Source organism: Halichoerus grypus, chromosome 10, assembly GCF_964656455.1.
Source record: "Halichoerus grypus chromosome 10, mHalGry1.hap1.1, whole genome shotgun sequence".
NCBI classification, from domain to species: Eukaryota; Metazoa; Chordata; class Mammalia; order Carnivora; family Phocidae; genus Halichoerus; species Halichoerus grypus.
This window is the reverse complement of record NC_135721.1, coordinates 23,178,123-23,203,641: the sequence shown is the minus strand read 5'-3', so window position 1 is coordinate 23,203,641 and position 25,519 is coordinate 23,178,123. Positions and strand designations below refer to the sequence as shown.

Genomic DNA, 25,519 nt, shown 5'->3' with positions numbered 1-25,519 from the left:
ATACACATGATAAACACACTGTGTTCTGCCACCGTAGGCCCTCAAGAAACTACTGCATCTCAGCCTTCTTGGGATACTTCTCGGCTCTGAAGCTATAGGATCTCTGAGTGCCTGAGGCCATCCTCCCCTAGTTCCTAAAGCAGCCCAGATTGCATCCTGCTTCTATGGGAAGCTGAGGCATACGGAGACAGCCATAGGCTTAGAGTCTGACAGGCCTGGGTTGGACTCTCAGCTCTGTTACTTACTAAGTCAAGAGCAAAATAATTCACCTGCTGGGATCTCAGTTTCTTCATATGTTCAATGGGTCAACAGCACCTTCCCCTTGCAGCTTTTAAAAGGATCACCTGAAATATTCATGACAAATTCCTTCACAGTATCTGGTGCAGCATTAGTGTCCAAGGAGTGGTAGGCATTATGATACTTATAATCATCTAATAGCAATATAACAATTATTACCATCATTGCTTGGATGACACCACTGGCAGGTTTCCAAAGCCAGAGATGTTAGCAGACCACCGATTCCTTCCGCATCTTTCAGGATCTACCCATAGCAGCACTGGCCACACAATCCCTGCTCTGTGAGCATGAAGGGCCAGAGATGAGTGTCCACCACCTGCTTGGTGCAGAGGCCATCAGTCCCTTGAACCAGAGGATCAGAGCTGTTTCAAATGATGACTCTGAACCTGTTTAGAGCTGTTGGCAGAGCCAAATCCCAGAGCTCACATGAGCCAGTAGCTCATGACTAGACTTTGTTTCCCAGCCTTTGTCACAGTCCATTCCTGCAATCCTCTGTCCTTTGAGGATGCCATACACTGGAGAGGAAAAGAGAGCTTCTGCTGTCCCTCTTGGTTCCATGAGAAACATGTCAAACAACTGGATAGACTCCAGCTTCCATGATCTATGAGTATAAGGCCTGAGCAAAGAGATGGGTTTTACAACCTCATCTCTAGGAGTCAGTTTTTATTGACTCTTCGGAGGTTTCTGCTTGGTTTCGTTTTAACAAAACTGCATTGCAGGCTTACCAGTGGCTACGATGACATTTAAAATACAGTGGGTATGCAGGCAGCTCTTCTAAGACACTTTGCATATATCTCTTGGGAGGCAGGTAAAAGAAGATGGGCTATTCCTGTCTTTAGGTGACTGTTCCCCAAGCCCTTATTGATTAAATATATCACTGAAGGGCTGAACCAGCCAGAAAACAGGAGCCTGCTCTTTTCAGAAAATTGCAGCTTCCAGTGTATAAGGTCAGGGACAGTGTCAAAAGATTCTGAGTGTCCTGAGCTTTCTGACTATGAATATTCAAAGTCTGAGATGAATCAGGAGAGGGGAGAAAAGGTTGGTCTCAACCCCAGCCCAAATCTTTCTGGCTCCCCATGTGCCTCTGTTTCTAGTGCAGGCTCAGTATGCCTTAAAAGTTCTAGGTCACAATTTTGAGCTGACCCTCTGATGTCATGTGAAAATTGGTGTTGGCAGTTTCAGCCCAGAAATTGACTCCCAGGTGAACACATCATTGGCACAATCTCATGGCCTCTCAAGCGGTTCTGGCTGCTACGTTCCAGAAGGCTCCCACATGGCTGACATGGTAGAATCCCGAAGTTGAAATTCCATTAGTTTCCTTGAGCATGGCTTAAAGGTAGGAGTATTACCCAGGTGAATCTAATGGGCCCATGATTCCTGGGTTATTAGCAAGTACTTCCTAGTATCATTCATACAGTGGGCCTCCCTGAAGGCAAAGCTGATACTATTCACCTGGAAGGCAGAGGTAAGTGTGTAGGAAAACATCCTACATTCTTTCTGGCCCCAAGGAAAATGGGGTTTCTTTGTGAGAAATCAGTTGTATTTTCAGTAGGCTGTGGGCTGCCTGTCCATGGGCTGCTCATCACATAGAAAGATAATCATTCACACGTAGTTGGTAAACATATTTTAAAGTTTGTTTCTCCACTTAGTTGGGATGGTTTTGAACTATCCACCAATATTCGCTTTCTACGGTGACCATAACAAAGTACCACAAACTGGAGGGCTTAAACAACAGAAATTGATTGTTTCACAGTGTAGAGGCTAGACACTTGAGTTTAGGGTGTCAGCAGGTCGGTTCCTTCTGAGGGCCGTGAGGAAGAATCTGTTCCATGCCTCTCCTAGCTTCTGGTGGCTTGTGGCAATCTTTGAAACTCCTTGGCTTGTGGATGCATCACCCGATCGCTGCCTTCCTCATCTCATGGCGTTCTCCCTGTATGTTTCTGTCTCTGTGTCCAACTTTCCCCTTATTATAAGGACACAGTCATATTGGATTAAGGCCCACCCTAATAATCTCATTTTAATTTGATCACCTTTATAAAGACCCTGTTTCCAAATAAGGTCACATTCTGAGGCATTGGGTGTTAGGACTTTAACAGATCTTTTTGGGGGGAAAAATTCAATACATAACACCACCCTTTCTGTCATCCCTTCTTGGACCAGAGGGGACCAGCCAATAATAACAGATGTCACGTCCTTTAAGAAGCTCTTCTAAAAACCTCTTGGGCAGAGGTAGGCACATGTTGCCCTTGTTCCCCTATACCAGTCGCCCAGTTCAACCTGGGAGTCAGATGAGTAAGGGATACCAAGTTCAGTCTTGATCAGTGAAGAACAGCCCAGCAAAGAAAAAGAAGAAAGGGGATTCTGGATATAAGGGACACCCTGAGCACATGTATGGGGCAGGGAAGAACCCTGGCCTGCTCTGAGAACCACAGGCAGGTCCTGAGGGCATTGGGGAACATGGTCATGTTTCAGTTTTAAAGAGATGATTCAGGACACAAGGTATAGAATGGAACTCTCCTCTGTCCACGGAGGGGAGGTGCATAGTTCAGACCTCAGTCTTTCTCTGCCCCACGGAAGGAAGACACATGGTGATTTCCAAGATTCATGCCAGTCTTACATCTTTTGACCTCACAACAACATCATCATCCACGATACTTGCCACGGCACAGTATAGCCCCTGTAGCAGGGCCAGTGAGCCCCTCTGCACCAAGGAGCTCAGAACATAGTCCATCAGTGCCTCCGGCAATTACTTCTGCATCCCTGGATGGCCACCCAGCAAAGGGGTGGGGCAGGTGCAGCATGTGGAATGGGGGAATCATCTCCCATGGGGACAAGTCTGTGGGCTGTCCTGACCCCACCTATCCGGGCCCCTCCAGCCTTTTCCAGCTGACCACTATCCCAGCCCCAGAATGTGCTTACAGGGCTGCAGTTTATGGCCAGGTCTACCCTACCATATGGAGTTTCAGCACAGCTGGCTTGACTTGCCAGAGATTCGTGACTGAAATGGAGCCTCTGAGCTTGGGCATCAGCATTTCGCTTGGCGTAGAGGCTTGCATTTGTATTGAACCAATCAACACATTAACGCATTAAATGGCATTTAGGCTGGCTCTCTAGGGAGCGAGATGGGCAACTGGCTGTCATTTGAGCGTGAGCAAACAGGATTGCTTTCAGGCCTGGAAAATCATGGCTGTTGAGGTGGGGGCACAAGATGAAAGCCCTAACCCTAGCCCCACTCAGGACTCAGAACTCGAGTGAGAGGCAGAGTGCTGAAGGAAGGATCCTACAGAAACGGCCACATTCCAGGTTTCAATGTTGTCTTTATTCTTTCTCCTTGGGAGGATGTATTTGAAAAACAAAACAAAACAACAACAACAACAAAAAACAAAAGGACTAACTGCATTGAGTTGGCTTGGGAAAAAAAGAGGTTGTATTTGGAAAGAACAGATGGTGGTAAAAAATTATTGGAAGGAACAGAGTTAGGAAACCAAATTCCAGACTCCTACTGTCTGCAGGTGGGTGACTGCCCAAATCTCCTTACAGAAGGAGTTTGAAAGGCAAAATGATCACCTGGGTCTCTAACCTGAGAAAATGACCGCCCACGCTGCCGGAGATATTGTCTGACAGGACTGTGGAATGGGGAACCTCGCTGGGATCCCCTCTGGTGCTCACTTCCGTAATTTTAAATGATTCCTGGAATGTGGCAACAACCGAACCCTCTCACCTTTCCCACCCCTTGCCCAGAATCCAGCTGAGTCCCTCCCTGATGAGGGATGTTCAGCAGATGCTGGAGGAGGTGGGGGCTTGTGCGGGACCTAATCCAAAATGCAGAAGAACTGAAAGAGGAAATTCAGGACTCCAGGCTCCCTTCTCTTGATTTAAGGTTTTCTCTCACTTGATTTTTTGCCTGGTAATCAGTGGAACCTCCTTTAAAAAGAAGAAAAAATACCAGTGAATCCTCCAGGTGGTTTTTTATACAACCGAGAGCAAAGAAGAAGCCCTCTGGACAACAAGCTTGGGACCAATAGTTGCTTGGGAATCAACGGACATCCTTAAACATTTGTCTTTACTTACAACTTCTAGATGCATGTTCATTCACTAATCTCTTGATGTAGGGCCAAGGCCTTTGCTTCCAATATGGGCCTGTTGATTGGAGTTCTGCTTTGTCTTTCTCCATAAACCACGTTCATGACGCCACAACACACATCCTCGATTTTCAGTTTCAGTTCCTCCAAAATGGAAATAATCTTAAAACACTTGGGAAATAACCTGAAAACTTCTAGATTTTTAAGATTTTCCCCCTGATCTTTTTTGTTGCCCCATATAGACCAAATTAAACAGCAATTATTTTTAGTGATTTATCAGTACTAGTCTTTACAAAGTAATTTAAATTTTTCTTGCTCGTGTTGCATCAACTGAAGGAGCACACCTGGCATAAACAGGCTTGGGAACAAGCCTAACTGACTCTCAGTAGGCATCTAACTCAGGTGATGGGAATAGAGAGTGTAGGAGTCCCGGAGGGTAAGCTGGAACATCCAGGAGGCACAGGGGGGTTCCACTGAATGTGCAATGCAGAGATTGGGCTAACCCCAGCAAGCCGATTGGTCACATGGAGGCCAGTCAAGAACACTTCTTCGACCATTTATTTTCCTGACAGCTGTGGCTATGATCAGTCTACTTCTGCCCACTGCGCTCCTGATGATTCAGGAGCTAGATCACTAGAGGTAGATTCTGTCTCCCCTTCCTGGCCTGCTATAGAGAATAAAGAAAAGCATCTCAACCAGGGGCCGGGTGGATGCCTGCCTCCCACAAGCCTGCGTATTCCAACTTGGATTAGGATGATGTGGAATCTGAGGAGGGAAGGAATAGGGTAGTCTGGGACAACTTTGAGAAGAAGCCAAAGTATTTATTAGATGCATCCTTTTCTGCACGCTGTTGGTCTTCAAGTACTACCCACCCTCAACCCAGCAAAAAGCTCTTCTAAGAAACTAATCATTTACATTTAGCATAAATATAAACCTGTACAGTGTAGTAGAAAGTGCGAGAGTTTTGAGATAAAGAGTCACGGGTTCATATCACTTCTTACCGTTTACTACATGGGCAAGTTGTGTAAGCCTCTCTGAGCCTCAATTTTCTTATAAAATGGGAGTGATAATATCTGTTTCATGCACTTATTGTGAATATTAAATGAGATAAAGTAAAATAGCTTTATTTATATTCTGCCTTAAATCCCTTCTGGAAAGATGCAGAACATAAATAAACATGCACACAGACCAATAAAGTGCTTGGCACAATGTTCCCTGGGATATCTGCATTTGTACATTTTGCCTCTTCATCTCCACAGGAGGGAATGAAAGAGGCTTCGAAAATCCTGGTATTCTGGGGTGGGAGGCTCTCCCCAAATTTCCCAAACCCTACCACATGGTCAGTTTCCTCTACCACCTTCTTCTAAGGTCGCTCTTTGAAGGGTCATCTACCACCCTGGGTTTAGGAGAGAAGAGAAACACGAACACAATAAGAGCAGTATTACCTGAGAGGCTTACTGAGTGTCAGCTGAGTCATGTCTTAACTGAGTGTTAGCCCCACATGTGTTAACTCACTCAGTCTTCACAGCACCTCTGGAAGGTTCTATTATTATCCCCACTTCTTAATGACAGAACACTGGCACAGACACGTAGCTGGCCAAAGGTCACAGCCAAAAAGAGACAGAATTGAGCTTATAAAACAGGAAATCTGGCTCCAGAGTTTGTGGTCTTAATATGTTTCCTTGAAAGAAGGAAAAAGGGAAGGAGGGAGAGTGGGAGGAAAATTAGAAGAAGCTCAAGAGAGGCCAGGAAAAGGAGCCTATTCATTTCTTCTTTGCTTAAAAGCATGAGAGAAGAATTAGGAGAAACACAGTTTGGGAACATTTTCTTAGCCCCTGCTCCAGGAAAGCTGGGCAGCCTTCCAGATCCCTGTCACCGATACAGCATGTCTGATGTAAACCAAAACCGCTTTCCAGCTGCCAATGCTAAGTTCTCAACCAAGTCCACCTGTGGCCACAGCGAGCATCCCCTTTTCTCCAGCAGAGCCAGAAACCACTCTCCGCCTCCAGGCAGCTCTTTGCCACCACAGGCCAGTGGGAGCCACAGTCAACCTGAAACCTCATTTCTACCCAGATCTGATCCTCCCCAGGGCACATCTATCTAAGTTTTGGGCAATTGTAGACGGCAAGGGAGTAAGAAAGCCAAGAGTACCTGGATAAAAGACCCCATGCCCCAATTATAGAAAATTAACAAGCAACAAAGGACTTCACACTAAAATTTACATTGATCTGGCATTTTTTCCCCGCTATCTCCCATAAAAAATGCTTTAAATGCAGGCTGATTTAATGGAAACAATAAAAAATAGTGCTGAATGGTTTATATTTGCTGCAGAATTACTATAAGGTATATTTTAAGAAATTTTTGAAAGTTATGTGTGGTTTTTTTTCCTTTAGGATAAGATGAGAGAGAAAAGTGCAATTGGCTTTTTTTTTTTTTCCTGTATTGATCTAGACGAACTCCCACAGGCTCAGTTTCTTGTTTCTCCCAAATCTTCACACGTTCGCACGCACGTCTGGACGCTTGTCAAGAGAGTCTTAGCAGAGAGACATGTGAAGGAATGTCAACAGCAGGGCCTGAGCCTCGACAGTGTTACGTTCACTAAAAATGATAGTCGTGGGACTGAGCTCTACCAGATAGGGACAAGCTGGTTGTCTAATTTATGTGGCTTCCATCATCCTCTGCTTAACCCAGGAGTTTGGCTGTCTTGGCAAGGGGTCTAGTCACCACCTAAATGAGTTTGCTCTCATGACCACTGCAGAACATGCAGATGACCACATCTTCTAGCTTCCAGCCCCCAGCCGTGTTCACCAGGGCCAGCAGTTAGAACAAAGCCTCAGGAAGACACAGTTTCTAACCTCAGGAAGCTAAAAAGGGCAGTTTAAGATAGTGTACCTAAAGACTAATGGAGTCACACTAACCTGAGTTTAAAACTCAGCTGAGAAGACACCTGGGTGGCTCAGTTAGTTGGGCATCTGACTCTTGGTTTCGGCTTAGGTTTTGATCTCCTGGTTGGGAGATGGAGCCCTGCGTGGGGCTCCCTGCTCAGTGGGGAGTCTGCTTCCCCTCTTCCTCTCCCTCTGCCCCTCCCCGCACTCATGCACACTCTCTCTCTCTCAAATAAATAAATCTTTAAAACTCAGCTGGAAGCAGAGTATACTGTAGGCCTTCAATAATATTAACTGTTGTTGTTGCTCTTGTTAATATTCATAGTGACTTGGTTTAAGCTTGACCTGCCTTGTAGAGGACATTCACACATCAGATGGGACCTCTCCTAGTTGAGCACTCAGATCCCTCCATGTCTCAATTACTTCAATTCTCTGAGTCTTTTCTTGGGTTCTTGGGTACTCAGATAAGAGCTAATTTGATGGCTGCTTCCCATGGCCCTGCCCCTTTAAAGAACAGACCTGTGGGCAAATGGGGAGCCAAGAGCTATGTGATGAACAAACCTGCAAACAGCCCTCGACCCCCAAACTTTTCCTAGTCCTTAGGTTCCTCCTAACAGGGAAGGCATCCTTATTACCTGAATGGCTGATAGCTAATGAGTAATGAATTGACAGGAACTTTCAGATGAACTCAGCTCCATTACAATATAACTTTTATCCAAGAATGTCAGAATCTTGTCTGATTTAACAGAAATGTGTCATGTATTTGTTCTCTCGTTCAACAAATACGGTATCTGGAGACACAACAATGAATGACCTACTACCCTAGCTTTAAGGAGGAGCATGAAAGACCTAAGGGACCTCTTTCCTATAGAGACCAATGGAAACCATTGACTCCAGTCAGCCTGGACCTGCTGTTCTCAGAACACACAGTCTATATGGCCTCTGCTCATGTGCTCACACCAACCTCTCTTTCTGTGTTGCCCTCTTCCCATTTCCTGCCCCCCCTTCATAACCCAGCCTCAAGTTACACCCAACCTGAGACATCACTTTGCCCTCTAAGCTTTCAATGTACATAATGCTCATGCCACTCACTTAGCTTTTCTATACTGCCATTCACTATAAATGTTGGTATTTACTTTCACTCTCACTAGTCTGTAAGCTCCAGGAGTGCCAAGCTAAATCCTAAACTCTTAGGATCCCCAGAGCATTTAATACTTTATTTAGTGTGCAAAAACACACCAATAAATACCTGAAAAATGGAATTCAATTCAAAAAATTATAACCAACATCTCGACACAAGGCATCTTTCCACATGCCACAAGAAGATACAAAGGTAAATAAGAGGCTTTTACTCTAAAGCAAGATAAGTACATTTGGAGGGCTCTGCGCAGAATGTTGACCTCCTGTTATAGTCACTAATATATTTTGTTGTCTGGGTATTTCAACATGATTTCTTTGGGCTGTGCTTAACACATGAAGATCCATTTAAAAATGAAGACTTTTTTCTGGCTTAAGTAAATAAGGTGTCTGCTATTGATAAATTACAAATGCTTTTCTCCCTTTCTTTTACCTACATTCCTTTCCCCCTTGAATTTCATAAATGAGTTGAGATACTGATAGTTTCATGGACCAGTGCCATTCCATGAAGAAAGCCGTGGTCTTCTGTAAAAATAGCTTCTACTATTGAGACCCCCAAAAGGATGTCCCTTTGCATACATCCTTCTGACAAATCCTCACAACAATCCAGTGAGCTAGGCATTATGATTTCCATCTTAAAAATAAGGAAACTGAAGATCAGAGAAGTTAAATTATTTGCTTAAGATCATTTAGCTAACTAGATGGTGGAGCTGAGAACTGACTCTAGGCCTTGCAATATTGCAACAACTAAAACCATCTCAGAAAGGCATCCCATTGAATAGCGTGTAGGGTTCAAAGGCTTGCTTTGTGAGCCAGCCCCATGTCAGCATCATGCCTATTAGAAGAGCACACAATAGCAAAGTAACACATATTTCTCTGTCTTATCAGCTGCCATCCATAGTCCTCATGGGCCATCAAAAAGTTCCCTTCTCTCTGGGCTTTTTTTTTTTTAAAGATTTTATTTATTTGACAGAGAGAAAGACAGCGAGAGAGGGAACACAAGCAGTAGGAGTGGGAGAGGGAGAAGCAGACTCCCCATGGAGCAGGGAGCCCAATGCGGGGCTTGATCCCAGGACCCTGGCATTATGACCTGAGCCGAAGGCAGACGCTTAGCGACTGAGCCACCCAGGTGCCCCTCTCTGGGCTTTAAATAACTTCATGCCTTCATCCTCCTTGAGTCATGGATACTAAACTTTCAGTCTCATCAGCAGCTGGCTTCACATCAGATGTGCTGACGGTTTCCTTTAAAAATGTACAGACTAACCTGGTATGGAGTGGGGGAACCTTGGAGATGCTTGTGACCATGTCAGAGCTTCTTAGGATTTTTTGGTTTGTGTGTGCATTTTCTGAAGATGTATTTTACTATCTGGCTGGCCTGTGTATCCTTATAACCCAGACTGGTGATTCTTCTAATAATGCAAAGTAGATACCTCCTTTTCTGTTTCCGGGATTCCAGTGATATGGAGTGGTGACTGAGTATGGTGACTGAGTATACAGACTGAACCGGAAGTCGCCTTGTCTCTTGTCCTTGCAGTCTGGGAGCAATAATATACTTGACTTTAATCTTAGGTCTGCAGGTAACCAAAAATGTGACCTTGGGCAAGTCGCTCCATTTCTCTGAAGGGATGGAACTTAGTCTCTTTACAGATATAAATCTCTAATTCTTTGACTAATCACTTCTTCCACCTTCTGTAGAATATTGTTTGTGCATTGCAGCTTTCAGAGGTTTCATAAAGTGTTTTGTCACTAGGACTCCTACAAATTGCTAGAGAAGTGTAAGCACCAGATCAATAAGGGACCTTGGAGAACTTTTGATTCAATCCTTGCATTTTGCTAACAAAGGAACTAAACCCCAAGAAGGTACAGGAACATACCCTAGCCCATGCAGATCCAAAACCAGAACCTAGGATTCAGCTCCCAACTCCCAACTGAGTGGCCTTTATATGTACTATTTTCAGTCTCCAACTCAGAAATGGACCTTGATATTCACAAACCAACTCTCCTGGCTTTTTTTTTTTTTTTTTTAACATGGGTTCTAATTTATTCAGTATGATGTAACCACTCAGCAAAAATGTGTGGTCAGGTTCTTTTTCCTCAGCAAATTCACACAAATTTGGAGACATTTTCTCTGGTTGAGAATACATTGATCAGAAAAGATCCAAAATTTCAGGCATTCACAGTAAAGTGCCTTATCCAAAGTCATCAGACACTTGAGGGGCAGAGCCAAAACTGGAAGTGGAGAACTCTAGAGAGACAACTGGAAGATAATGGATGGTGACAGGCTGACCATACAGTCTTTCTGGCTTCCCAGAATCCAGATGGACTCCCCACACTGTCACATTGATTGATTGAAGCACCAGTGCTAAGATACCCACAAATCCCCAGCCCATGGACACAGCTGCACGTTGGTCTCTAGGAGGATCTAGGTCAGAACATAACCTTCCCTCCCTCAAACCCAAGTACAGTTGCCACAGCCAAAGAGGGAAATAGAACCCTAATAAGGGAATTTCATGACTGCAGGGATATGAGCAAAGAAAATGGAGTCAGACAGAAAAGAGAGCTTGCATTTGCTGTTCCTGTTTCTGCTGTCTCTTAAACAAAGCTGACCCTAGATATAAACTTGCCCTTTTCTTGTCCCAACTTCCCTGGTCATAAAATACATGTTTGGCAACTGCTTTGAAAGTTATTAAAGCTGCAGCAGTAAACTATGGGAGGCCAGAGAATTTCAGACAAAAGTTATTGCATCAGTAATTCAGAAACTAATTCCTAAAACTCTTGACACATTTAGCCAGAGGGCTAATGCCAATATAGAAATGGAAATCATTGTCAAGGGCCACAGTGTACCTGGAATTAAAATCCATCATTCCTTGCAGCAGAGAGCTACGATTTTGGCAGAATATGAATAGTCAGGCGTTTCTCCACCATCTTTCCTCAAAAATAAGGTTCTTTATTTTTTCAGAAGGACAAGAAAAATTCTGCTCTCTTTGTTTGTGTGTTTTTTTTCTTAACGCCACATTTACATTTGCTTTTCAAATATTTATTTCTTTGACAGCTCCACATTTAAACCGAAAGGCCTCCTTTTCCTTATTCAATTGCACCGATTTTATTTTGGATAGAAATCCTGCTGGGTACCGTAACAGGGAACAAACTTTACAACAGCAATAATCCCTTCTACAGCGTCTATTGTGGGGAAACTTAATACACTTGTATTAAATGGCTGAGGCATTGGCTCCGGTGATCTGAATTAACTACAGAAGAGCATAGAGAACAAAACTACCTTCTTCACTCAGCTGATTCCCACTGCATACCCCGCAACGTGGCAGGCCTGGAGACTCAAAACTGCCACGCAAGGGCACCCCACTGAAAGACCACCGATTGCCTTAGGCGATGCCTTCATCATCAAAAGGCAGCAAAGACGGGACAGATGTGATGAGATCCAATGTTAGCAAGCAGATGGAGAAATGGGCTCTCTGATGCACTGTTGGAGGACTGACAGTATGCTCAGAGTTCTCAATGTGCATGCACTTTAACTGGGGATCTAAGAATTTGTCTTAAGGCAGTATTTACAGAGATACACAGAGCTAGCCTCAGCATGATCGTGAAGGGAAAACTCAGAAGCAACGCCCAAATCATTAAAAATGCAATCATTGAACTCATCACATAGTCTGTATTTATTGTCTCCCTACATACAATTGAGTGGCAAAGTCCAGTCACAGAGAGCACGTGGAAGATGATGGCCTTGTTTATATAAAAGTATAACTAAAAGGCTCCACTGGGGTGTTCACCATGGTTATCTCTAGATAATGAGCTTCTGGGTGACTTTTAATTTCCTTTGCCAACTTTTCTGAATGGTTGGATCTTTAATATTTTTTTACGGTGAGCATCACTTTCTACCTTGCGGGGGTGGGGGTGCTTTAAACACTTTTTTTTTTAAACAGAAAGCTAATCTTTCCCTAAATTCCTTTGCACTTGTACTGCCCAGCCTACCGAAGGCCTTACATCATGGTAGGACACTATGAAACACTGTGAGGAGTTCATGGGTGTATTCGTATGTCAAACCTCCTCAATTCATACACTTTAAGTCACCAAGCTATGCATTTTTAGGACATGCAATTTATTGTATGTCAATTATACCTCAATAAAACTGTTTTTTAAAGGACAATAAATATGAAGTAGTCCAAGTAATTGCCATTCACCACGCAAAATGTCAACATAATTGTATATGTTTAAGAAACCTGAATCAATGGCGGAAAAGAAATTTGATGTTCCAATCAGTGACAGGAGGCTATTCCAAGAGGTTAATAGCATGAGTGAGGTGTAAAAAATGTTCATTCAGCTTATTCTCTGTTCTCCAGCGGTGTCCGTGTCCTTGATCATAGATGGCTGCAGAGCTCACCATTTGACCTACTTCTATCTTCTTCTGTTTGCACCATTTTGCAGAGTTCACACCAATCTTAGGTACCTTTTACCCCAAACTACATGCTTCGGTGCACTTTAATTTTCCTGAAGTAAATAAATAGCCCTTGCTTGCTTCAACCCTTAAGTGACCACATAGCAAACTCAAGGGTTATGAGACTCTGGGATCAGAAAAAATTCTGAAAGCCAAAATTCTTTCCAAAGATAATTACGGATCCACCGATACATGTTTTTGAAGACTATCCCTTCACTCTGCCAGCAGATATTCTTAAGTACATATATTCTTTTCCCGTAAGATTAACTACTAAAGCAGTCCAAAGGTCTGTAGTTGCCTGAAAGAATATAACGAAAGAAACACCAGTGGCTACAGTGGGTTTGAGAAGTGGGTCTCTGGGTTAGTTGGACAAGAAGAAAACAAACGTTTGCATGTTGCTGTCAGAGTTGTTCTCAGAGCCTCTTAGGGTTGCATCGGTTGGGGCCCATGAAGAGTGTGGGCCTAGAAATCACTACAGAATCTCTGTGCAAGTTAGGCCTGCTTCTCATCACTGTTTCTCTCTGCTCTTCCCCTCTGCGTTCCAATGTGACCAGATGGACGGTGCTTCAGGGGAGAATTGGGCGCCCAGAGAATCCCTTCCGAGTGGCCCTGGAATATATCTCGAGTGGAAACCGAAGTTTGTCTGCAGTGGACTTCTTTGCCCTGAAGAACTGCAGTGAAGGTATCTGAATCTGGCTTTCTCCTCCCTTCCTTGGTAGCTTGCTGTCTTAAGTGTGTCCATAACCTGCCGCCACAATTAGCTGGGCATGTGCTTGCTTATCTAGTAAAGTCTATGGTGCCTTGGGGCTGGTTCTGAATATTAGCAAGTGCTCCACAGCCCAGCTGATCAATTTTCAAAGACTGAGTATAACTTTATATCTGCTTACCGTAAAACTTCATCAAACAGAATATAGTCTTTGTTAGAGAACATATCAGCTCAATTTCCTGGGCTGCCAAATGCTTTCAGCTATGTTGGTTTGGTTTGGTTTGGTTTGGTTTGGTTTGGTTTTTTATTGTGGAAAATTTCAAATGTATGCAAATAAATAGAATAGTGCAGTGACCCCTATATACCTTCAACTCAGTTTCAATAATTATCAACATTCTACCATTTTTCTTTCACCTGTATCTCTACCCACTCCTTACCCCTCCAACTTGATAGTGATTATTTTACTTTTTTTCTCTGAGGCAAAATTTATGACTAAGTATTCTTAATGACTTGATTCCTACTGTTATTAAGGGGCGACTTAGGAAATGGTTATATATGAAATCTTTTGATTATTTTGTAAATACCATTAGGGCACTGTCCACTCTGTCATTGAATTCCTTTGCATAAGTCCCACATTCAAGATTTATTACCAAGAAAAAGCATCTCTCTCCTGAAGAATAATTTGTTGTTTTTTTTTTCTTTTTGCCTTTGTTGCCAGGAAACTGAACTAAATGCAATACTCAATCACAGTAATTATATCTGTATAGGTTTCTGATAAGCTTATTTCCCCTCCCTCTACAGAGTTTTTGACCTTCTACTCTTGTTTTCAAGATCACCTATTTATCTTTCATTAGACACTGCTTCAAGTCTGATTGGTAAACAGGAAGAAATGAATCATCAATAGATATAGGAGGTTGATCTTTCCTTGATTGTTCAGAAGACCTAGGGTCATACAATAAACACCCTCTATTGTTTCCCACATGTGGAAGGTATAGGAGATGGGCTTGAATTATACAGATCTTCGGGAAGAAGTTGTTTTCATTATTGCTCTTTTTCTGTGCCTGCGTCTGCCCAGAGGTTCAGTGGGAAGGGAGTTCTCCCATGTGAGAGGGAGGTCTGAGAGGACCAAGAATGAAGTTTGGAGAAGAAGGAAGCCTGTGGTACTCCCAGACCTAAGTTCTCAATTTAGACTGTTCATGAGCAACCACGAAGGCTCATAACACACAGCGATCTGTTGCATGCAGAGGCCCAGCTTTGAATCTTGGGCCTCTTAGAGGTGCTATACAAAGGGGACTCCCTTAGGAGACCCCTGACCACCCAGTTTCTTATGCTGCTATGGCTCTTCATTCATTGCTGGTCTTGCAAGAACTTTCACAAAGTGGTTTGTTGTTTTTTTTTTCCTTTAATGAAAACTGGTTTATGTGTGAGAAAAAAGAAAAACCATCATAATGTGGTAGATTGAACTTCAGTTCTAGTTGAAAAGGTGGTTAACCTGTGATGGGAGGCAATGTATAAGAAACATGTGGTTTGGGAGAAAGCCAGGAGCTTGTACAAATGTTTCCATGTTCACAAACTTGCAGATTTGTGGATGGCTCTGGACATCATCAATCCTTGCTGATGTCAAGGGTCTGTGTGCCGTCCAAAAGAGGCTATCTGTTGAAATGGAGCCAGTTAACAGGAATGTGACAGGGAGAAGGTATAAGTTCCCAGAATTGGCCTAATCTCATTTGAACAATGGTCAGGAGAAGGGAATAAGAGACTACAAAACCCTAGATATCAGGCCCAGCCCATCCTCCTGCAAAAATTCTTCATACCTCTGAGTCAAGGCTCTCAAACAGTTATGCAGATTTTTCCTCCCTTACCCCTACAACTCCCTTTCACCTACGAATTCTTCCTCTGTATCTTATGTTGCATTTGCAGTGAGTTTGTTGCAGAGTTTCAAAGACCTGTTTCTTGTCGGCCTCTCTACCCTTATGAAACCAAGAGAGTTGACCTCTCTAACTTTCTCTAATGATCCAAAAAGTATGTCTTCTGGCAGAACAGTCTCTAAGAGGACGGAGAAAAGAAGTCTGCTTCTAATTCCCTTGAGAAGGTAAATTGGCCAAGAGACCTAGGAAGGTTCTCATGTCCCAGCTACCTTCCTTCAGAGGCTCCTGTCTAAAAACAGAGGGTCTCCATGGAGAAGCAGATGTTCTCTGCACTCCTTCTTTGTCTTGGACTCCTGTGGCCACCAGTGGGTATGAAGAAATAAGTGTGAATGAGTAAAGCACAGAGCAGAGGAAAAACAAAGTGACTCCTGTGTTTCCTGAGAACTTCTAATTCTCCTCCCCATCGTGGAACAATTTCAGGTGCACATCAGTTGGTGTGGACAATTGCAAACATAAGAAGCATCCTAAAACTACACTCACATTTTTAAATGGAAAGAGTTATTTCAGAGGTATGCTTATTTGATGTAGACAAATGTTTGTGTTTTCTGATGTATTGCTTTGATCAGGTCATGAAAGGAAAGAGATAAGGAGAGAGAAGTATTATCTTTGAGGGGGTGAACAGGGCTGGTGGCATGTTAGCCTGGGTTATAGATAGGTCTGCAGAATGCCGGGTCTATTTTCTGATAGTAACTTGGTCCCCTCCTGATGAGACACAGACGGAGTATGAAAGGAGACACATCTGTAGAACTCTATAGCTCTTCCTTTGCCTACATAAAGAGGCGCCATTTTAGTTAGTCCGGAGAAGGCTTACAGGGGATGTGGGGACAATTCTCCCTGCACAGGAGATGATACTTATCTGTGGGTGTCATCAGGGCAGAGGCCATGCCTCTTTCCTCTCTGAATCCTGACAGCTATCACACTGTGTAACACTTAATAAGTGCTCAGTTAAGAAGCAATAAAAGCTAACATCAACAGAGCACTTACCATGTGCAAAGGGAAATGCTGATCCTTTTAAGTGTGTTATCTCATGTGAACTTTACCATAATGCTATAAAGCAGGTTCTGTTATCCTTATCTACAGATGGGGAATCTGAAGCTCACAGAAGTTTCAAAACTTGCCCAAGTCATTCAGTTAGGGAAAGATGGAGCCAAACTCAATCCCAAGTCAGTCTGACCACCAAGCCAATGTTTCTGTCCACAAAGTTCTGTCACCTTTATGGAATGTGTAGAGGCTGGGGTTTTAAATTCATTGCCAAAAGCTTTAGAATTATCTTTAGCTCATCCTCTTATTCCTACATCCAAATGGCCAAGCTCTGGGCTCTAGACTTGTGGCTGCTTTTCATCCTATCCGTTGCTATCTAGATGCTACTGTTGCTGTCTCTTGAATTTACCCTTCTGACTTCATTTCCTCAGCAACGTACTTTATCCAGGCCTTTGTTATGCACTCTTGGGCTTTGGCAGTAGCCAGCTGGTCTCCCTGATAGCATTACCCATCCCTCACACATTACCACACATTTCCTTTCCATGTGGCACTTTCAGGAGACCTCAGTAACTTCTTATTGCCTCCCATATCAGAAATATGGGAGCTATAGTGGGCCGTCTCACTCATTCCTGGGTCCAGGCAAGTGATGGGCTGAAGATCACCCAGCTGGTTGGTGGTAGAGCTGAGAGTGACATCAGGGCCATCTCAACTCTGACTTTGGTACTTTCACCACTGCTCAGTCCTGCCTGGAAAGCCCCCAGTGTCTCTGCCTGATTTCTAAGCTTCTTTAAAATCTGGTCTCAGTACCTGTCCAACGTTATGCCCTCTGTTCTCTCACACCCCCGGCCCTCTAGTCAGACTGAGGCAGTGTACAGAAAACCAGCTTGGTCCCAGGCCTTCCGTTTTGAATGCAGATTCATCATTGAGGATCCAGTTTAGGGCCCAAACCCTCCAGAACATCATTCACAGCCATAGAAATTCTTCTCCGAATACTTTGCTCTCTACATCTAGATTTAGTAGCTGCTTTACAGTTATTTCCCAGTTAGTCATTTTGGGGCCCTAACTTGAGGTTTGGGATCTTGTCTTGTATTTCTTTTATTTCCCCAGGGGACAGTTAACACAGCGCTAAACACATAGAAAACACTGCTTAAATACTTGTTGACTGATTGTTAGTTGATCAATCAATTGATAAATACTGCTCCTGCTTTTTTAGCTTTGGGCTATTACCCTACTACTGCCAAAAGAAGGTAGCAGTAGGTGGAAATTGCTTAGAAGAGGTTTTTCCCTGATCTTAAAAAAGCCAGTGTATATATTTGGCAGTGATGGGAAGGATATCAGCCCCCAGAGACACCCATGCCTGGGCTCCCAGGGAACCCTTCACCCATTCACAAAGACCCGCCTTCAGCAGACAGTCCAAAGCAATAGAATGGTGCAGGACACTCATCAGGACCCCTCATGTTCAGAGGAGCCTGCGGAAAAACACGTGTCAGAAAGGGCAGGGCTAGCTTCTCAAAAAAGATTTGAAAAACCCTGTGCCTCTGAGCAGCTCATAAGAATATACATTATTGGGGCGCCTGAGTGGCTCAGTTGTTAAGCGTCTGCCTTTGGCTCAGGTCATGATCCCAGGGTCCTGGGATCGAGCCCCACATCGGGCTCCCTGCTCCGCGGGAAGCCTGCTTCTCCCTCTCCCACTCCCTCTGCTTGTGTTCCCTCTTTCGCTGTGTCTCTCTCTGTGAAATAAATAAATAAAATCTTAAAAAAAAAAAAAAAAAAAGAATATACATTATTGGGGGCTCCTGGGTGGCTCAGTCGGTTGAGCATCTGACTCTTGATTTCAGCTCAGGTCATGATCTCAGGGTCATGAGATCAAGCCCCCCCCTCAGGCTCCACACTCTGCAGGGAGTCTGCTTCTCTTCTTCTCCCCCTCCCTCTCCCTCTGCTCCACGCCCTGCTTGTGTGCACTCTCTCTCTCTCAAATAAATAAATAAAAATAAATCTTTAAAGAAAAGAATATACAATATTGCAAACACCCGTCTCACACCTTCTATGTGCCAGGCCCTGTTCTAAACTTGTTGCATATATTAACTCATTTAATCCTTACAACAGTGCTATGAGGTATGTATTATCATTATCAACATTTCCATGATATGGATAGGGAAATCAAGGCACAGAGACTTATGTAATTTATCCCACGTCTCACAGCTGATATTAGAGGTCATCTGCTCCAGCATCCATGCTCTTGCTGCTACGTGTTACTGCTACCTGCCGGAAAACACCCCAGAAAGCATCTATTCTGCCTCCCTCACCAGTGGAAATTGAATGAACAAACCACCCAATGATTTACCTTGAACTTCGACACACTAAATAACTGACCAGCCCAGTATGATTTCTACCTTCACCTCATGATTGTCAAGTTCTCGATTTTTCTAAGATGCTAATTCGGAACTTCCCTCTGCCTGCCTTGGTTGGTCAGAGGTAGTTTAGGTGTACCGCTGTCCACTTACCAACAGTGGACACCCCCATCCGTGAACATCAAGGAGCTGCAGATGGCACCTGGGTGAGCCTAAGTACATTTTACTGCCGGTTCCCTTTCATGAACCTATGAGAATCACATCTGAGATTTCCTAGGTCAGAACAACATTCAGCTCACTAACAGATTTCTCCACAAGAAGCACTCTTGGTTTCTTATCCCACTGAGACATTTTCATGCACATTACCTCCTCTGATCTGTTCAGCAGAGAGGATGTCATAATCCTCATGTTACCCCTGAGGGGTTATTTCATTAACTTTGGTCGTATAGGAAGGGGGAGTAATACAAAGCATCAAAAGCAGTCTCACCACCACGGATACCTTAAAACACATGTCCCAGAAGCGTTGGGGATGTGCAGATATCTTAACCTCTCTGGGCCTAAAATGATCGCATTTAAACTGGATCTATGGACTTCAAACATTTTTTAGAGGCTGAATGCTTAATTCAAATAAAGTCCTATATAGAAGTCCAGTATATAAAATTACACAAACAACTTACCATGTATGTTTGTGCTACAATAAAAAAATTTTAAGAATGCAAAAAAAAAATTAAATAAATAAAATTACACAAGCAGAGATGCCCGGGGAAGTGATAGTAGGGGGCCCAGAACCCACTTGCTCCACAGGCCTGACACCCACGCCCCACCACCACCATGGGGTTTCATAAAATACAGTTTGAGAACCACTGGACATTCTGATTTTCAACTCTCCTATTAATTCCAGCTTTTTGATCATAAGATTCTGTGCTTACGTAAAATGTGATAGCCAAAAATTGTTACATTAACTATACCTTCCTTGAACAATTAAGACTAAGTACAAGGCTGTTATACTTTGGGCAATGGCCCGTCTACACAAAGCAAGTTCTTGTCTCACTGGATCCTAGGTTTGAGATGCTAGATGTAGAGCTAGTATGAATGTTTCCAGTAACAACAACAACAAAATTGTGTGGCGTGTCCCAGCCTTGTCCCCTCTATCTCCTCCTCTTCCACCAAAGACAAGGCTGGCCAGGCAAGGATGCCCTCCTTAGGCCAAGAGGGGGACAAGAGGAAATGAAAGAAGCTGAATGAATGCATTCTCATCTTGGCCAGCCATGTGGAACTAATCAGCCTCTGGAGTAGGCTCCAAAATCCAGCTGGGTAAAATGAGGGATAGCCTCCTGGGCTCCTGACAGCATGGCCAAAACTGGGCATTTTCTGTTCCAACAGAAAGCAACACCCCAGCAGGATCCTCAGTCTGTGTTTGTAAAATGGAGATTACTGGGATGCTCTCTTGGGGCTGCCAGCAGAAAACGCTCTATGTAGCAGAATCATCCATCTACCCGTCCATGCATTTGCTCATTCATTTGACAAACATTTATTGAGCACATACTAAACTGAACGCACAGTGACAGTGATATAAACTTGCTTCTGTCTTAGGACTGAGTTTTGGTGTGGCAGCCTTAAAATCCCCATCCTACTTCACACAAAACTGCTCCCCTAAGGGCATCCCTGACTTACATTTAATCCACACCAGAGGTATTGAATAAATGCTCCATTTGTAGAGATTGTCTTCCTCTGAACTGGTTCCCATGTCTTTCTCAAAAATACCACGGAATGAGCACTGAACCAGCCTTCGGGGGACCGACGTTCCCTTTCCACCTTTTATTTACCATAGCCTCGTCAATTCTTTGGATCAGAGGGGACATTAAAGGTCTCTATCAGAATTGGCACACGGATTGTTTTTTATTTAGAACAGGAATAACCATATGTCAGTGGTGGTCCCAACATTGACCTTCACTGTGAGGGTCTGATGAGAAGAGGACTGTGGAGATGCATTGTACATGATGCCCGGAGCTCCCGGACCTCTCTGGAACTCACCTGGCCTAAAGTCTCTAAAAACATAGCTGCTCCCTCCCTGCTGCTCAGTTTCTTACGGAGAAAGTGCTATTCACAGAAACAAATCGTGGGATGCTAACAATAACCAAATGCCACGCGGGTGTTGAGCGCCACAGCCCCGCCAACATGACACCTGCCCGGGTCGGTCACTTCGGGGGACTGGGTCATCTCTGCAGAGGTGGGATCTATTGTTTGGAAGTGAAAGCCAAGGAGAAATAGCAGCCATAGCCTTGTCCGTTCGTTTTCATGGTGCCCTCCCTCGAAGGTCGAGGCCCATTACATTCCATTGTTCTTCTTAACTACCTATTTCTAAAATTTCCCACCTATAATTTGTCTGTGGATTGTACTGCTAAAAAGATAAGCATTAAAATTGTGATTTCCTCTCACATTTCCCAAAGACCTCCCGCCCCATGCTCTGGTTCCAGCTATGCCCCCTGTCAAGTGCCCTCCCTCTCCCATCCCCAATGTCCGTCTCCCCAAGCCTCACACTTCTTTCAAATCTCAGCTCAAATACTGTCTTCTCCAAGAAGTCTCAGCTCAGAATTATGTCTCCATAGATTTCCGTTTTAGAACCGTCTACTTTCCAGAGTTATTTATGTGTCTTGCTCAATAGATGCTAAATTCCTAGAATCAAAGACTGTGTCTTTTTCTTTTTAATCTCTGTACCCCAATTAGCAACTAACAGTGCTTTTCTCATGGTAAGGACTGAATAAAGGTTTTCTGGTTACAATGTAGGAGGGAGATTACAGGCTTTGGAATCAGACAGAATGAGTGTGGAATCCCAGGTCTATCGCTTACCACCCTTCTGAGCTCAGAAGATTTTTTTTTTTTAATCTTTGAGTTTTGGGATTTCTCAACAGTAAATGGAGCTAATGATACATAATTATAGGTTTGTTGGGAAATGAAAAACTGATATTATGTGTAGAGCCCCTGGCACAGAGCTCGGCACAATAAATACTATTGCCTTCTCCCTTCCTCACCCCTGACTGAGCTGAATGTCCTCATCCTGGAACAAGGGTGGAATAATTCATCCCAGCTAGCCCAGGGTATGTTTGCAGGTTTGCACCCACCTTTTTCTTTCCATTTGTGCCTCATCTGAGCCATTGGGTCAAGGTCAAGTTTATCCCCCTTCCAACAGAAACTCTGAAAGCCCAGATCTATTTTCTGGTTTCGAAGGCAGCTGCTTCTCTTTCCTCACTCCCACCCCCAACAATCTATGCTTTTATCTCTGATAAAGTCATTTTTCCATTTGTGACTGGGTGCCCAGAATCCAATGTGCCATGCAAAGGAGTAAGACTGCTTAATCTTGTGGGGATGGGTAGTGGCCAAGGAAGAGCCTAAACCTCCTGGGATATGCTTATCGTACTGCATCCTTCTGGCAGACTAAGGATGGGGTCTAAATCAGCCAGGCCGGGCGCCTGGGTGGCTCAGTTGGTTGGGCGACTGCCTTCGGCTCAGGTCATGATCCTGGAGTCCCTGGATCGAGTCCCGCATCGGGCTCCCTGCTCGTCAGGGAGTCTGCTTCTCCCTCTGACCCTCCCCCCTCTCATGTGCTCTCTCTCATTCTCTCTCTCTCAAATAAATAAATAAAATCTTTAAAAAAAAAAAAATAAATAAATAAATAAATCAGCCAGGCCCCCAGCTGGTGGAACCAGGAAAGAGTTTTTCTGCCCCTCCTTTCCCTACCCATGTACAGCTGCTGTTGGCAGAGACTTCCTTACACTGGAATGGCTTATTCATAATCACTAATAAAGCCAATTAAAAAATGCCCCGCAAAGTACATGGGAACAATGATTGCTTGGGCGACAATTTTAAATATTTGACCATTGGAAATCACCCGGAAATGGGGGCAGAGCCAAAAGATTTTTAAATACAAATAAATAAGAAACCAGTGTGCTGAGGTCATTGTACTCCTGGAAGAAAATTACTTTCAAATTACAACTACATAAAAGAAATAATTGAAAAGATTAATCACACTAAAATAATTGGTCCATTTTACAAGTAATTTGGAGCAATATTCAGTCATTGACATAAATGTCTAGTAGTAAAATAGTAATGAATTTCATTCTCTGACTAATGTATTTATTTTATTAATGGTACTAGATGGCGTTGTTACTGCTTATAAATATTTCATAACTTTTAATTCATTAAAATGTTCAAGGAATTTCTAAAAGTATTTATTAGTTTTAAATCATCCTTGGTATTCAATATGCAATTGCTATTCTGCCTGGGTAATTTAAAAAATTATTGTTTGGGGTAATGGGAGTCTCTTCGAATGTGGAGGATTAAGCCCCAGTTATTAAGGAGACCAAAGCTCTGGCTGGTGATGAATGAGAGGCTGGGTGAAGCTATGTTCCCTCCCCAGGTCTCTAAGGCCCCTCTGTAACCATTCCTTAAAATCTGTCCCTGTGAGGCAGACCCAAATAAATAAATTCCAGAGATAAGAGAAATGTCAGTTTAGACACTGGTTTCAACCCACCACCTCTCCCACATCCTCTCCATCTTCCCGAAACAGCTGATAGCAGAATTCGTACATTCTGACCTCACCTCCTCTCTGTTTCTTTCATTCCTTGATAGAGGCCATCAGGAGGGAAAAGGGCGAAAGATGCAACAGAAAAAAAAGCAAGGAACACTGCATCATGAACAGTGGAAAGGCGACAGGATTTGAATGAGAAAAACGTGGGTTTGGATCCTAACTGAGTTGTTTGGGTGCTACATGTCCATCACACCCTGCAGCGCTAGATCATTAATGCGGGAAATGGAGATGGTGGTACCTGCTCCCCGTAAGGATTTAATCCATGTGAGGATTAAATATGAGTGTGTGCACCTTATGTGACACAGTGCCTGCAGCCTAGTGGGAAATCAAACAGGGTTAGTCCCACCCCTCCCGAAGTCCAAAGAGTGTATCGTGATGATGTTGATCCAATGGCCTTGGCAACTCTTAGTTAACCGTGCTACAAATAATTGGTATGAGTCATCAAGATAAACTGGACCAACAGTGAACTGTACAATTTCAGGGGCTTGGTGAAGTCTAAGGACATCCCCTGGAGCAAGGACGGGATGGCTCCACTCTCAGTGCCCTGCCCCACAGGTCTGAGATCAGGCTCACTGCCCTGCCTCCCAAGCCCCGTCCACAAAGGAAATGCCTAAAGGCATTTGGCTGTGAGCAAATTGGGAGGGGCCTGGATCCAACAAGTGGGTTGGGGTAAAGGGGCAAGTGTTTCTCACACTTCGATGCTTGGACCTTGAGGATAGGTAGTAGTGTTCTGGGCATGCACAGTCCCACAGAATCAACATGGTACATTTTTCCAGAGCTTCAATTTTACGAAAATATTGGAATAGAGGGCTATTTTAATATTTAAATTAACATGGCTATATATTGGGCTTTGTGCAAACTACACACAAATTTTAAGATAAAACATGAGCTTTAAGACCTTTTCTGCTAGAAACGATCCCTCAGACTCTGGGAGGTGACTTCACCCTTCTCTGCCGTTTGGGGCATATCAGAGGGGAGGTTGGTGAAGCACAACTTTAAGGGGACAAAGGGACTAAGGCTAAGAAAAGGAGGTACAGCTAGACCTGGAGAGCTGGAGCCAAATGGAAGGTATCCTTTCAGTTGCAAGCCATAGGTGGGCAGGGTGACAGGCCGAATCCCAAGGTGATACCAGAGACCAGCAGGGGGGCCCTAACCTACCAAATCAGTCAGAGAAGGATTCCGTTCCTAAAATTTACATACCAGGTCAGAGCCAGACTAACCAAATATTAGGTTTTCAAGTCCCCTGTGCATTGGTCTAAAGCTTATTTAATCTCCTGCAAGACAGAATGGATCTCAGAATTGGCTTTGTTTTGTTTTGAAAGGGAATAGAAGGGGATGCTAATTCTCTATCTGAAGAGCTGGGAGACATTTTACTTCCTCTCTGCCCAGACCCCTGGACAAAGCTCCTCAACACCAGGGACTATGGGAACCAAATGGCCAGGTCCTCCAGAGTGGAGTGTGAGAGCTCCCACTGCTAGGATGTGGTGCTTTTTCTTTTTACTTGTGGTTATTTTGAAGTTTTTGGCATTCTCTGTCTTTAGGTTTTGCTGTGAGCATGGAACTTTAGTTTGCCTTTTTGGTTGTGATTTGTTTTGGGAGGAAACATGGGGAAATAGTTGCTTGGTGGGTGCCTAGAAGGCCCCACAATTCAGTTTGCAAATCACAGGGCAAATGGTCTCTGAATTCCTCCTTCCCTCCACTCCAACATTCTGGGATTCTATGAGCAGCATTTGGGTGGAGGTAAAGTTTTTTGGCTTTTGCTGCTTTTGCTTCTTCATTTAGCTCTTAGCCAGCATTTTTGTGTCTATAAAATGCTTAACAACATTGACTAATTACCCCTCATTAATCATTCATGCAACTGGTAGACCAGGGGTCTTATTTCCTTCAAGAACACAGGTGCAATATCCTGTCTGGTTCCCAAGTCACACACAGGGGGGTGATGGGGCCATCATGGCAGCTCTGGGATCCTCCCAAGCTCACTGGAGGAGCGGGCTGGAAGGTGGGCACAGACTCTGTGAAGCTACAGCCCCTATTCTGCTCTAATGAACAGGAAGGATGAGCCACATTGCCGGCCAATGGCAGCTGAGAACCAATAAGCCTTAATTAGAAGTTTC

General features: G+C 43.8%; 1 protein-coding gene across 1 annotated transcript in view; it reads left to right on the top strand.

Annotated features, from left to right (window-relative positions):
• Positions 1-25,519, top strand: part of ALK (ALK receptor tyrosine kinase) — a 676,339-nt gene that overhangs the window by 465,410 nt on the left and 185,410 nt on the right. Inside the window, exon 5 of the mRNA XM_078056142.1 lies at positions 13,406-13,533. Within this exon, the coding sequence (XP_077912268.1) occupies positions 13,406-13,533 (128 nt within the window). The remainder of the gene's footprint in view (positions 1-13,405; positions 13,534-25,519) is intronic.